The sequence below is a fragment of the Cinclus cinclus genome, chromosome 1, assembly GCF_963662255.1.
Source record: "Cinclus cinclus chromosome 1, bCinCin1.1, whole genome shotgun sequence".
NCBI lineage: Eukaryota > Metazoa > Chordata > Aves > Passeriformes > Cinclidae > Cinclus > Cinclus cinclus.
The window spans coordinates 104,987,981-105,002,118 of record NC_085046.1 but is presented as its reverse complement, the minus strand read 5'-3'; the positions used below and the strand labels follow the sequence as shown (position 1 = coordinate 105,002,118).

The following is a 14,138-nucleotide window of genomic DNA, read 5'->3' as shown; positions in this document are numbered from 1 at the left end:
AAATACTTTCCAGTCTATCAACCTTGACGTTCTCAAGATTTTAATAACATTTACAAATAAAAGAGGCTATAAAGGATGTGAAATTTTTAGTTCAAAGACAAGAATTAACACAAAGCACCTTTGCATTGTTCTATTAAGCTGTATTTCCTTTTAAAGTAGAATTCTGTGAACACAAGCAAGGAAGCATCATTTAATGCCTGCCAGTGCTGCCCACTCTTCCCAACACTTTTTGACAAACTCATGTTTAACTCGAAGAAAACTTGTCACTCAGATTGCATAAAATGAAAACTTTTCCATTAAGAATATGCAGAAGAGTATTACTTCAAAAGAGTCAACAAAATACTACACTGAGCAAAACATGTTCTTTTTAAAGAGGAAAGTTCTCAAGCTCATCCTTCATAAAACTGTTTCATACTACAAGAAAGAGAAATTTCAAGTGTGGTAACTGACTCCTATTCATGAAGCCAGAGGATTTTCTATAATTCTCCTTCCTTTAGGTTTTTTTCCTGTGTAATGCTTTATTCCAAATAGCTGTCACCTGCCATTGTTCCTTGTGAAACAATTCTCACTAAACAAAGGGCATTTTTGTATGCAAAATAAGTTGGGAAGGAGATCAGAAACTGCAAAATGTATCAGACTATTCTATCACGTGGGGAGGAAGTAGGGGACAGGTGGTGGCAATAATACAATTAACACAACTAAACAAATACTTGAACAATTCTTTTACCCCTGCCTGAGATTTATTGACAGATTGTCCTCCTGCAAAAGGATTAAAATGAAAACTCTGAACTCTTCCAAAGCACCATGGCTCTGAGCACAATACCATCCTTGGCAACTGGTAAGCAGTCAGAAACAATACAGAATTCAGTCCACGTCCTGATCTACGAAGAATGTACCACCACTTTGGAAAAACGATGAAGACAGCCAGAGGAAAACAATGAGATTTGAGCGGCTCTTCAAATCCCCTGAGAAACCAGAGAAAGAGCTTGCTCAGCGCGGGCGGCAGAAGGCTTGCGACAGGATGCTGCCACCCGGTGGGCAGGTGCTGGGTTTAGCTCGGCCGCATACAAAGGGGCTGCAAGGACCATCCCAGATGGCAAACTCATTCATCCCCCGGAGCGAGGGACGACTGAATGTGCCCGGGAGCACTGGGTCTCACCCACTGAATACAAACCCTCCGTGACAGGCAACAACCAGCTGGCTGTGAAGGAGATAAGGAGGGGTGCACACGCAAGAGCTGCTGTCACATTCTTCAGAACACCAAGAATAGAGTGCAGTAGAGTCCACAAGCTCTCCTCCTTGCCAGGCAAAATCAGGGTGAAAGACTGCTTGTGCTACAGAAGTGTTAATGCACCGAGCAGACTAATGGCCAAAACCTAGCAGAAGAAATAAAATGTTCATTGAAAGGCTAATTACTATTTTGCAGCTGACATTCCTAGGAAGCCTGTTATGGTATCCTAAATTTTATAGGGAAAAAAAACAAACTCAAACCTGCACTAGTATTTTACCCTGCCTGTACTGTGCCTGCACACAGTTTATTTCTGGAGTATAATGATATGCTTGGTTGAAAAACTAAGTGGTAGCTTCGTGTCCAACCTCAGCTTCACAACTGTTTTCCTCTCTCTTACATGATGTAGTCAATGTTATGTTGCTACAGAGTAAAACAAGAGTCTGATCTAACTACTGCAGAAAAGCAAGGGAACATGTCCTTTTTTATTCTTCTTTCCCAGAATCCTTCAACAAAATAAAGGAGGACCCAAAACACATAGAAAGGTAAGACACTGACTGATATTCAGGTAGTACAAAACAAACTTATATACAGTATATAAGCAGAGGGTCTTCAGCAACTTGGCAAACAGCACTAGTAAGAAAAGTACTGTCAACATGATAAAGGCCAGCAAATGCCTTAGAATATAAGCAAACTCGAGATTCTGGAGTTTTAAGGCAGAAAACTATACTTAGTTGTATTTCAGTGCCACTAAAGATGAGTTAGTAACTACAGTTGTCCTTCCAGCACTGGGCTGCTACACTTTTCAGAAAATGAAAATAAGCTTTCTCCTGCCCAGGTAATTCAAGTAAAAAATCTGGGATGATGGTTAGCTCCTGGTCACCCTATTCTGAGGGCTGCATAGCAAGAGGTGCCCCTAGTGCACATGGAACAAAAACACAAATAGATGGAGTCTGGATGCATCTGAATGCACTTCAGAGAACCCCACTGGGATTTCTAAAAGTTATGAGTCACCCTGAGACTTAAAATTAAATCAAAATTGTTTGGAGCAGATTGTTTGGAGATGAGATGTGCAAGCATAAAAGGGAAAGTACCAAAATAATGGACACTAGAATACAAGTTTTAGACTCACAGCAACACCATCAGAAAAAGAAATGACAACTGTGAGGCTGAGTGTAATGTAAATACATGGTGGAGATGAACAAATCAACTTTTCGACAATGACTTGATGGAGAAATCACTTAATAAACACCAAGTAGCATTCTTTCAGGAATAGTAAGCTATAGATTTTGCAGAACTTGTGTAGAATTAGAGATAGAAAGCCCAGTTAAGCAGGTAATCAATGACAATTCAAGGAAAAGCATGGGAATCAGACATTGCACAGCACAACCTGCAGGTCAGTAGTAACAGCTGATGCACATGAGCAATGGGTAGTAATGGGTTTTGCCCACAGTGGAGAATTTTGGTCTTCCAGCATCTAAACTTCAACTTCCTAAAAATCTGCACTCCAGCAGTATGTGACTGTATTACATAGAGATCATGACTTGCCCAGTCAAATGGAAAATACAGTAAATGTAACACTTTACTTTGACATACCATCCAATTATACAAACGGAAAACAACAGCAGCAATTTCATCTTCATAAAACTCCAGAGAATGAGTAAATGTAGAGCAAGGTCTGCAGTGCTGGCATATGGTATAAAAGCACCATTATCCCCAACCTTGAGGAGGAAAACAAAGCTGAAGGAGCAACTGAGTACAGAAATAACTATTAAGTAATTCCAATCAATATGGAATGCCATCCATCAAATCCAGGGAGGGAGGGTATACAGATTTGATAAAACTAGCCATGTTGCTGAGAAAAAGGGGAATGTTTGATCCAGTTGCACTGATACAGCATCTAACATCAGCAGAAAATATCAGGGGAGAACTTAATACTGATCTTACAGATACATTAGAAGGAACAGTGCTACAGCTGCAGTTGTTCAATGTAGCAATGAATACATACAGTAAAGGCCACTTTAAGCCTTTAAACTCACAACAGCTTTTGTCAAGGAAATCAGTCCTTCAGAGGCAAATGGGAAAAGTTCAGTGCACACTTTTTCACCAGATTAAGGTAACAAGAGACTGGATAATTCAGTAAGTTTTAGCTAAAGGTTTCTAAGAAATGCCGTATTTCAAATTCCACAAACTCAAATCCTTCTCAGCTTCAAGAAGCTGGGAAAAGAGAAGCAATAAATGGAGAAAGTAGAAGATGGTAGAGAAAGTGACTGAAGTGACAAAGAGGTGTGAAGCACAGAAACAATAACAAAAGTTTCTTACAGAAGAAACCAGACCTCAGGCAAGTCCTGAGTTTGTAAGGTTTGTAACCTTACTATTCATTATAGGCACTAACAAAAGCTTTGCATGAGTAACATTCATTTTAAAAGGAAGAAACATCTCCCTTGTCAGTTAATACTATAAATAAAATTGGAAAATGATCAGTAGATAACATTTCTGCTTTATGGAACTATTTTTCTTCGCAACACAGAAAGATGAAAAACTTGACTTGGTTGAGACTACAGGAGAAATGTGACTACATCAAAAAGAAGCAAAACAAAGTCTGCTGACAAATGCAAATAAATGCACAAGGTAAACAAATATCTTCTTCCTCTCTGGATTCAAACACGAATGGCAACTTAATTTTCTTACTGACATCTAACTTTTATACCACAGGTAATATATTAAAAAATATCTGCTGCTTGCATGAAAGTGGCCAAAAATCCTTGGTTTTGTTTTTTAAAACAATTATGGTCAGCACCTAGAAGAAACAGAAAGACACTAAACTAAGAAAATATTCTTGTTGTTCCTTCCTAAGTATTTTATTTTCATTGTTGTGGTGACAAGATAAATGACCAGAGAACTGAAAATCTGACTGGTGTTACAGATCTGACAGTTTTAACTAGAGTGGAAGGTGTATTTTTGTATATTTTGTAACACTCACATACAATGCCTAGTATACCAAGTCATTTACCTTGCTTTTATTTAAAAGAAGAAAGTGGTAACAAGCAATTCTTGAAATCCACTAGAGCAATTGCAGAGAGTAACATCATGAGCAATCCAAATAAAAGTTGATGAACAGATATTAATTATCCATCACCTAGAGGCAGGCAATCTCAACTTCCCTTACCCATTCACTATTTAGAATTTGTGGAAAGAAGTACACAACACAGATGGATTACAGATCACTGTGACAATGATGGATGTTAACTACAGATACTTCTTTCAGAGGCTACACAGATGAAAGCACAATCAATCCATAACAAGAAACAAGGAGAGGCTAATTGTAGCCAAAAAAGGCAAGTGGTACAGAGCAAAGAAATTCTGAAAGAAACAAATTCCTAAATAATTAAATTGATTTTGGACACTCCTGTGGATGGGACTATTTTCCACCGAAAACCAAGGGAAGTCACCAGCTTTACATCCTCAGCTCATGTGATATGAAGAAAAAAATCTAGACACAAGCTCCAAATGCAAAGTCACAATCTTCCCATTAACTTTTTAATTCCATATGACCTCTCTTTATTGCAAAAGGATATGTTCACACATTTCTAAAGCAGGTTATGTGCTTAACAGCTCAGTTTGGCTCAGGACTCTGAATACATATAGGTAAGAAATGTGAGTAGTGTAAAGAACCATATCAGCCAACAATAGTTCATTCTTTCAAAGGATCTAGCAAACATTTTATCTGACCTAACACCATCATAAACATAGATCTAAATTTGGGAATTTCTGGCCTGTGGCAACAGAAACTCTCAGATCCAAATGTCAGACTTCACAAAAAGAAAAAAAAGGGGGAAAAAAAAAAGAAAGATGCACTTCTCAGCTACTTCATATGTAAACACAGCAAACACACATAAAACCTCCAAGTATCTGACCAGAAATAAATGCATGTTTTCAGCTGGCACCTGCTGCCCCAACAGCCAAACCTCATCTCTCCAAAGCTGGCAGGCCAGATAGATTAATTTTGAGGACCAGATGCAGCCTATCAGCTATTAAACAAGAACACTGACTTACAATAATGAGTTGTGTTTCTTTAATCAGCTCCATTAACATGAGTCAAGTGTTATCCATTTGCAAGTCAGGGTCTCTTCCCAGCTGTATTTACATGGGTACACACTCTTGAGTATTGTTGATTCCACATTCTCTGGACCTTTTAAACCAATTTCCAAATACCAAAACAAATTTTCCCCAACTTTATGTGAACTTTCTGACAGTCTCAGCTTTATATAACAGCATATACTACTACTACTACATATTACATAAATAGTAGTAAATAATAATAACAAATTGTACACTTCACAAATTACTAAAATTAAGCGTACAATTAAGTATTCCATTCAAATGACTCTCACAGATATCCAAGAATCCATTCTGTCTGAAGTCAAGTAGCATTTGATGAAAACACCAAAGATAAAATTAGTGTAGGAATGGATTACAATCAGGTAAGCAGTACTTATATAGCCTCAAATTACCCTTTCTGTACATCCACATATACATATTTTTTTCTCTATTATACTAAATACAATATCTATATATGTAGTCTCACAGTTTAACAGGCTTTCTTTATTTAATTGAACAAATATATCTATTTCTACAAAACTTGTGTAAATGGTCACTGTCACCCTTTCAAGTTTACAGCCGCAGTACTTAATGGAGCTTTCTAGAAATATTCAGCACTTCCAGAGGTGGCAAAAGTTTGGAAATAAAATGTAGTTGATTTAAAAATAAGTTTTTTTATTAAGGGGATAACTAATTCAAAGTAGAATATAACTTATCTCAAATAAACTTTTTTCCTGAGGCCAGAAGGAGTCTTCAATGGTTCCACAGCACTTTTACTATGTAGTCCAAAAATTTTAACATAGCAACTGAAGTCATAACAACCACAACAACAAAAAACCCAGTTGATCTCTATCTCATTCTATCTAGATTTTGTAACTCTTAGTTTTCCATGTGTCACAAGAGGGAAGATACCAAACACTGATTGACTGTTATACTACAAAATACAACATACACTCATTTTTTTGCCAGCATATAAGAAACTTTCTTTAAAACTAGGGGACACCATGAAGCACATAATTTAATACTGACTCATATTTTACCACTAGGATCTTAATTAATCAGAAAAGCTGATTCCTGCACCAAATTAGCTTACTCTTTTTAAATGTAACACTAAATATGTATTTACAGCAAAGGTGGTATTTATTTTCATTTTAAGTATAAAAATAAACTTTAAGCGAGGCTATAAGGTCAGAGTTTACATTCAAAAAAGTAACTGGTCATTGTTTAACATTTTATTACTGTTACACATCTGACAGGATGACACTTCATTGTTAAACTAACATGGTTTTCCTCTGCACAATCTAAGAAAAATCATGCAGAGAAAATGCTAATTAAGATGTTTTAAGTAGTTGATAATCAAAGTAACCTTTCCTTGACCCACATTAGGATAAGAAAACCCAGCAACAGAAGGCACTTAGGCTAGAGTCTGACCCATTTTCTCTCTAAAGCTGAAGAAGTTGCCGGAGAAGCTTCAAAAGGAAACAGAAAAACTTAGCGCTAAAGCAAATTAAGGTTGTAATTTAATTCAACACCTTTCCATTTGCAAAAAGAAAATTGCCCTCAATAGCATTCCATGTGTTGACAGCAATTTAAAAACTGCAAATCTTGCAGTAATCACAGCAAAATTTGAAGTCAACTGAAGAGTTCAGGAGTTGGAGAACAGGGTTTTTCAAAAAGTTTGTAACTACACCTGCCACTCTTTTCTGAATTTTAATTTAAACACAACAGTAGCACAGAAAGATGTGTGTGATGCAAATATTTACTACGGCAGAAAGCAGCTCTTAACTTGTAGTTATTCACATTCAATAAATTCCCAGATTCTACATATGCATGACCCTTACAGCTGGATTCACAATAACCTGACTACCAGCAGGCAAACTGACAAAGCGTATTACAAAAACAGGACCATAAAGCACAAGTTATTCTTGCTGCCCTTCCCCCACAATGCTTTTAACCTTTTGTATTCTTTTATACTTACCATGCCCTCAAAGCCAACTCTGTAAAGGTTTTTAGCACCATTGTCCCAAAGAACATATGCTGCACTATGTGGACTCGACGCACTCCAATCTTGGATTTCAGTTACCTATTCAGTTGTGAAAATAAGAAAATGGTTTCTAGAGCAAAGACTCAGAAGCACAATTTGGACTTCAAAATTTACTTCAAAATTTATTTAATTAATGATAGTGCAGTTTTACTAAATCTGGTAAAATTTGTTCTGAAGCTGTTTTCTGCTTGATGCAAGTGTTCCCTAGGTGTGCTAAGACAGCAGTCTGAATATATGCTTTGTAGGCCTATTTTTCTTTTGCATATTTGGAGGTTATCTAACTACATAAGCAGAGAACAAAATCTGAACTGCTTGGACGTGTTCTTACCAGAAACAGCATTTAACTAAGAAAAACAGGATGAGAGCTATTCTACTTGCTTCAATATGTCTGGTTTAACTTGCATTAGCCTGGTGGCTGTGCACTATGTTAAGAGACAGTTTTATTTCCAGAGCCAGTATGTTTAACAACAGTACAAAAGGAGAGTAAAAATGTCTTTCCTTGACACTTCTGAAATCAGAAGGCCATGCACCAAAATCTGAAAGACTTCCATTATTTAAAAAAAGGAAAAAATCCCTTTCCAGAATTTGCTTTCTCTCGTTTTTTTTATTTAAACAGTGTTTCTGCTATCTACTACGTACCTTTCCTCATTTAAAAACATTTATATGCATTTATATATATTTTCACATGTACAGGCAAACAATCCCTCTAATACAAATTCAGTACACAAAGCAGACCATGCAGGATAAGACTTGTATTTTGCAAAGTTTCAGAGATTTCAATGTATTTTGACATGGGAATGGGCAAATAATCAAGATGAAAAAAGCTGCATTTAAATATCCCTTGCTTTAAGAGATCTAAACTTACTGTTTCCTTTCAGTAAAATTCAAAATGAAATCCCCAAAAGTCCTAAGGCTTCCATAAATGTCTAGGATATAAAATAAGCTAAACAAGAATATAAAATAGGCTAAATAACATATTCAGGAACTTCTCACTCTTCTTTAAATGTTGTTTAAGTGTATAAAAAATTGTTTAACAAAAAAACACCAGGTCACCAAGACCTGGGCATCCAATTCTCAAATTTGGTGATAAGTCGTACTATATTTTACACTGCCTGTAGTATGTTCATACTTATAACAAACCTTCATTAGTTCTCAAGGTAAATGGAAGTTGTAAAAAGAAAGTATGCAAGGGTTATGATTAGTAATTTATCATTTCATACAATTTTCAATAAATACAAATATTTTTACTATAGCACTGCATCAAAAGCACTCCTATATTTAACTAAGCCTAAGTAATGTAATATCCACACACAAATCTTGTAAAGCTTTTTAATTTTAAACTGGAGAAGTCCCTACAATCATTAGGTGAAAAACAAAGCCCTAGGGTGCCAGCACTGAAAACCAAGAGTAAGAGATACTGCTTGTGGACTAGCACATTTGTGTAAGACTACAGAATGCAGTGATAACTAGGAAGAGCTACTCTTGATAGCTGTTTTTATACCAGTTCTCTTGTAATGCTGAAATATGCTCAAGATTTTAATGTTGCTACAAGTCAATGTTACACAGCCATGACAAAAAAATAATAATTTAAAAAAATTCTGTGCTGATATTGTAAAAAATGAAAATTAAAATGTAAAAGAACTGGCTATGGTATATACATGCTCCTCTTTTTCTAGATGTTCAATTATTACAAGATTAAAAAATGCCCAGCCAATTAAAATAATAATCTTTTATGATTGCATTTTTGTTCTACAATTAAAAAAGGCCACTGAGGCCATTCCATGGGGAAAAAAAGGTGCAGCTTCTTATTTAAACCAGTCTTATTCTTACCTTTCCTCTACGCCCATTGCCACCATCTTGATCTTCCCATTGCCAGTCAACTCCTCGCACCACCCTGGCACCTGCAAAGATTCCTCTTGCTGTAATTTTCTTTGATTTACGTCGAGACTCCAACAATACCCTGAAGTTATTAAAAGAAGAACCCACAAATGTCAAGATAATAAAGGAAGTTCAAAACAAATCTTTGGGGATGGGAAGGAGAGCATTTTAAAATAAAAATAACCCACAACTGCAGATTTCAGTGCATGAATCACACAAGCAGTACACAAAGACAAAATCCCACGATCTTCCAAAATCTGATTTATTGAATGTTTACATTTAGTTATTTAATTCTAACAATTTTTCTTCAGACTTCCTACTACTCTCATTCATCTTGTAAATGAGTGCATATAGATCTGTTCTTGTATTATTAAAAATCATTAAGTAAATGAGGAGCCATATAAACACATTTCTGTTTATCTTAGATGCACTCTAAGCCAATACTTCTATCCCACAACTGCCCTGTAAATTTTAGTCAGAATTATGCTGTTAAGAGCATTTCTTTTCCTACCTCCCTCAATTTTTCAACATGCTTTTTATAGCATGTCTTGGCAAATTTAAGTCAATATAGTAGCATCCATTTTTCCATCATATTAGGTGTTTTTTTTAAAACAAACCACTTTTCCTTCTGACTTCAACAGGACTGAAGTAGATACGCCTAAACAGAACAGTTCACAATTCTTTAAATAGAAATAATAGAAATAATCATCTCAAAAGCCACCAATTTTCATGCAACAAAGCTTCTTACTTCATGCCAGGAACATGCTGCCAGACAAAACAATTTTTCAGCTGACATTCAGAAGGTTTCCTGACCACTTCAGGAAATTTCTCAGCCTCCTGCTAACTTTTAACATCCAGCAGATGGCACACGAGGAAAAAATTCAACTGTTATAATCAATGCAAAGAGCACATGAAAATATTAGCCTTTTTGTTTCCTAAGAAAAATAAAAGTTATCGAAAACACAAAGTAATCTTCAGAGAAGCTTCTTAAAATGTTATCAACATCTACAAAATTGAGACACTAACCTACATACATTACTTCATTATGCCACCCATATGATATCCCAGACTTGAAAATAAAATAGTAAGAGCTTATGCTTTCCTTCACCAAAATGTTCGTTCATGTTTCTTGCCATTCTTCCTGTTAGACATCACTCACATTCAACAGTGCTGTTTTGCCCTTTTCTCCTCCCTAAAGCAGTTAACTTCCATTATTTTTTCTCACCTAAGCTTGATCCAATAGAAACAGCTCCTTGGCAGAAGAAGCTGCCTTCTAGATAAGAGGTCAGCAAGAGTAAACAAAGAAAGGAAGAAAGTGACAAGATGCAAAAAATTTCCAGCAGTATTATACACAGTGTACAAGCTATCTTCAAAACTAAAAAACTAAACTTGTGCTGTATTCACCATAACCAACCTCTTAAAACTACAAAGGAAATCTCAGCTTAAGAAAGAACATCTGGCATGCATTTTCAAAAGCAACAAAAAAAGAAAAAAGAAAGAAATAGAAAACATACGTATTTTGTCACCTATTCTCCTTTAACTACATTAAGCCAGCATTTCTAAGTCCATCTTCTAAGTCTTGTTCTGCATTCAACATTCCAATTGAGAATAAATTTATGATACCCATTTGGTACCTAAAGCTACTGGTGTGACCATCCAAAAAAAAAAAAAAAATAGTTCTTACATTTTGATTAAGTCACTCACTTGGGGACCTCAGCCACAGTTAAAACTTTTAAGTAAACACTTGAAAATGCAAACACAGACCCTATAAGGCACAATTTGAGACCTCAGCTTGTGTGCTCCAGCCACTTCCCTTAACTGTAAAAGAACTGATTGAAGCACACCACTAATCTACAGCACACCTGTAAATCTAACTTCTCCAAGAAGAAGATAAAAATGTTGTCTTACACATGTCACATTCAAATGAGTACTAAAAATAAAAGATTTTGATGATTTAATGAAAGAACATACAGAGGGGCATGACAGTGTGTAGCCTTTAAACAGTGTTTTTCCATAGCTCTCCAAGTATTTAGCAGCAGGCAAATATCACTGTTCTCAACTGGTAGATAAATCGTGACAGAGGGGCTTTGGACTGCGACAAATTTTTAAAGTTAAGAACACCTACGCAAGATCACACTAAATGCAATTTTGTTCAGAGTTCTCCACAGAGATGATAATAGATGCTTAAGAATATGAAAACCAAGGCAAGGGCAGAACCACCCTTCACAGCATCTATACTCTGCTTCCTGCAGTGAGCAGTCTAAGCGGTTAAATTCAAGTTTTTATTCCCAGATTATTCTGCTTTCCACAAACTTCAAGGAGAGTATTTTCCCTCAGTCTGTCCACACCATTATTGAACCTAATTAAACCTTCACATTCAGAATTCACTGGCAAATCTTTTTGTGATTACACATAGTGTAAAGGTAATTGCCTTTATTTTAAGGCTGCTATATGAGAAGACAAACTAGGAAGGCCTCAAGGAGATTAAGCAAAACTGAATAATAATATCCTAACGTTTTCCTATACTCCAACCTTCCTAAAATTCCATGTTTTTCAAGGTCCAAAGACTTATCCTAGCAATCCCAGAGAAAGAATCTAACCTCAAGCCACTCTCTTACCTAATCCAAATTTCAGCAACCAAATATTCAGTTTAAAAGTTAACCACAAATAACTGTTTCTACTTGATTTCACAAGGAAAAAGTTAGTTTTTACCTTTCACTTCCTGGTGTGGTAATTCTGTAAAAACGATGCCTCAAGTGATGCTTGTCCCCGTGATAGCAAACTGTGCACAAGTCATAATTTGTGCATTCAGCACATTTCCATCGGATGCCAATGATAGGCTGCTGTCGACAAGTATCACACATAGTCCCATCATGCTTGATACCTGTGGAAAAAAAAACAAAAAGAAAAAAACCTAAAATCTTCGCTGCATCGCTACATAGACTTCTGTTGCACACCATTATAATTTGAAGCTATACTAGAAAGTTAATAATAAAGAAAGGCTGCTGCTTATACCCTATCAGCCTATATCACTGAGGGGAAAAGATAGTGGACTTTGCCTTGTATCTCCAGTTGTCAGTCTATTCCTGAAATATTCTATCTTCTCTCAGATTAAAAAGCTGAGAAGGATATACCTGCTTCCTTCCATCTCTACAAAGGAGAGAAAAAAAATGAGAAATCTTTTAGCTACAAGTTAAAAGGATCAGGAATGCATTTATCAAAATACACAGGGCAATCTAGAATTTTATCTCTGGAGTACAGCTATATCACAAAGGCTACTGTGCTCAAATCTGTGTGGCAGCGTGAAAATTACTGGTTTGACTCACATTTTGTACACTGGAAATTTTAAGTGCTTGCCTCTAATCTTTCTCATACAGAAAAAAAAAAAAAACAAGCTCTCCTGGATAGATGCCATTAGTTTCATGAAAATCTGCTACCATTTTTGAAGCATTTTAGTGCTATTCTGGTTTTGTTTTTAAAAAGAATGTGCCAGAGACAAACCAGATGTGATCCACCAGCATGGGCTCTGCCAAACCTTCCACAAAAACTGATCCCAAGACTTTAGTCTTATCGCTCTGCCAAGCTACAGCAGAGTGAAAACGATCAGTCACAAAGTTTCCATCCACCCATTCTGAATACAGTGAACAGCCACAAGTTCATTTAAAAAATAAATCAAATTCTGCTGCTGCTTGGAAAAAACTGAGCAACAGAAGAAAGAAGCAATGCCATTCAGTCTTTAGCACTAGACAGAAATGAGCACTAAGAAGCTAGAGTAACACAGAATTTTCCCAGTCACTTCCCCTTAAAAAAAAAAAAATCAATTTGAAATTAAGGGAGGAAAAAGAATGGATTTTGTCCCCTCCAGCAGGGATGCTTTCAAAAATGACTGCCGAATTCATACAAAGCTATTAGTCACTTACACCCAACAGCTGAGCCATCTTGTAGCAAAGAAAAATCAACAGCTGTAAAGGCAAAACTAAAGGAAATGCCTTCTTGTTTGATCATTTCACAGAAACACATAATAGCTGAGGTTGGAAGTAACATTTGGAAATTGTCTCTTCCAAGAACCACTGCTCAGAGCAGGGTAAACTGGAGCTGGCTGCCCAGGACCATATCCAGTCAAGGTTTTGAGCACCACCAAGAACAGACTCCACAACACAGCATATTCTAGTTCAACCACCCCTAGAAAAAAAAAAGTTTCTTCTGTTTCACTGGAAATTCCTGTATTTCAGTTTGTGCCCATTGCCTTTTGCCCTGTCACTTGATACCACTGAAAAGAGCCTGGCTCCATCCTCTTCACAACATTCATCAGGTATTTATATATACTCTTAAGATCTCCCTGAGACTTCTCTTCTCCAGACTAAACACCACCAGATCCCTCACTCTCTTTCTGTACCGGACACCCTTAAGATTCTTTGTAACTTATTTGGAGCTCTTCGCTTGACTCTCAGTAGGACCATTCCCCTCTTGCTCTAGGGATTGTATTGAAGCATTTTACTATTTTTTTAGTTCCAAAGCCAAAGTCTTCAAGAGCGCATACATTAAAAGCACTGAGTTATCTTGTTAGTGTTTTTGTCACCTTGTTTAAAAATTCTAACTAGTTATGGTGCTCAGGGTTGTGAGGTAGTATTTGTTTTGGTTTTACTTCTAACTGATTGATGAATTGGTATTTCACACAGAAACAGAAGTTACACATCTTTTGATTATATTATTTTTTAATGCCTGTTGAACTTCTGGGAAGGCACTTGGCCAAGCAATACATTTATTCTGGATGTGAAAGGACCAAGGAATTGGGTGTTGTAGGATTCTTCTACTTGACCAAACAGCAGGAAAAAACCAAAAGAGAGGTATAATCAGGAATCATGTGATACAGAATAGGTCATCTTG

At 36.3% G+C, this 14,138-nt stretch overlaps 1 protein-coding gene across 1 annotated transcript in view; it reads right to left on the bottom strand.

Moving 5' to 3' along the window:
• MIB1 (MIB E3 ubiquitin protein ligase 1) overlaps positions 1 to 14,138 on the bottom strand; it is a 69,991-nt gene that overhangs the window by 48,781 nt on the left and 7,072 nt on the right. Inside the window, exons 2-4 of the mRNA XM_062488479.1 lie at positions 11,964 to 12,135; positions 9,204 to 9,333; positions 7,308 to 7,412 (exon numbers count right to left, since the gene is read on the bottom strand). Coding sequence (XP_062344463.1) covers positions 7,308 to 7,412; positions 9,204 to 9,333; positions 11,964 to 12,135 — 407 coding nt within the window. The remainder of the gene's footprint in view (positions 1 to 7,307; positions 7,413 to 9,203; positions 9,334 to 11,963; positions 12,136 to 14,138) is intronic.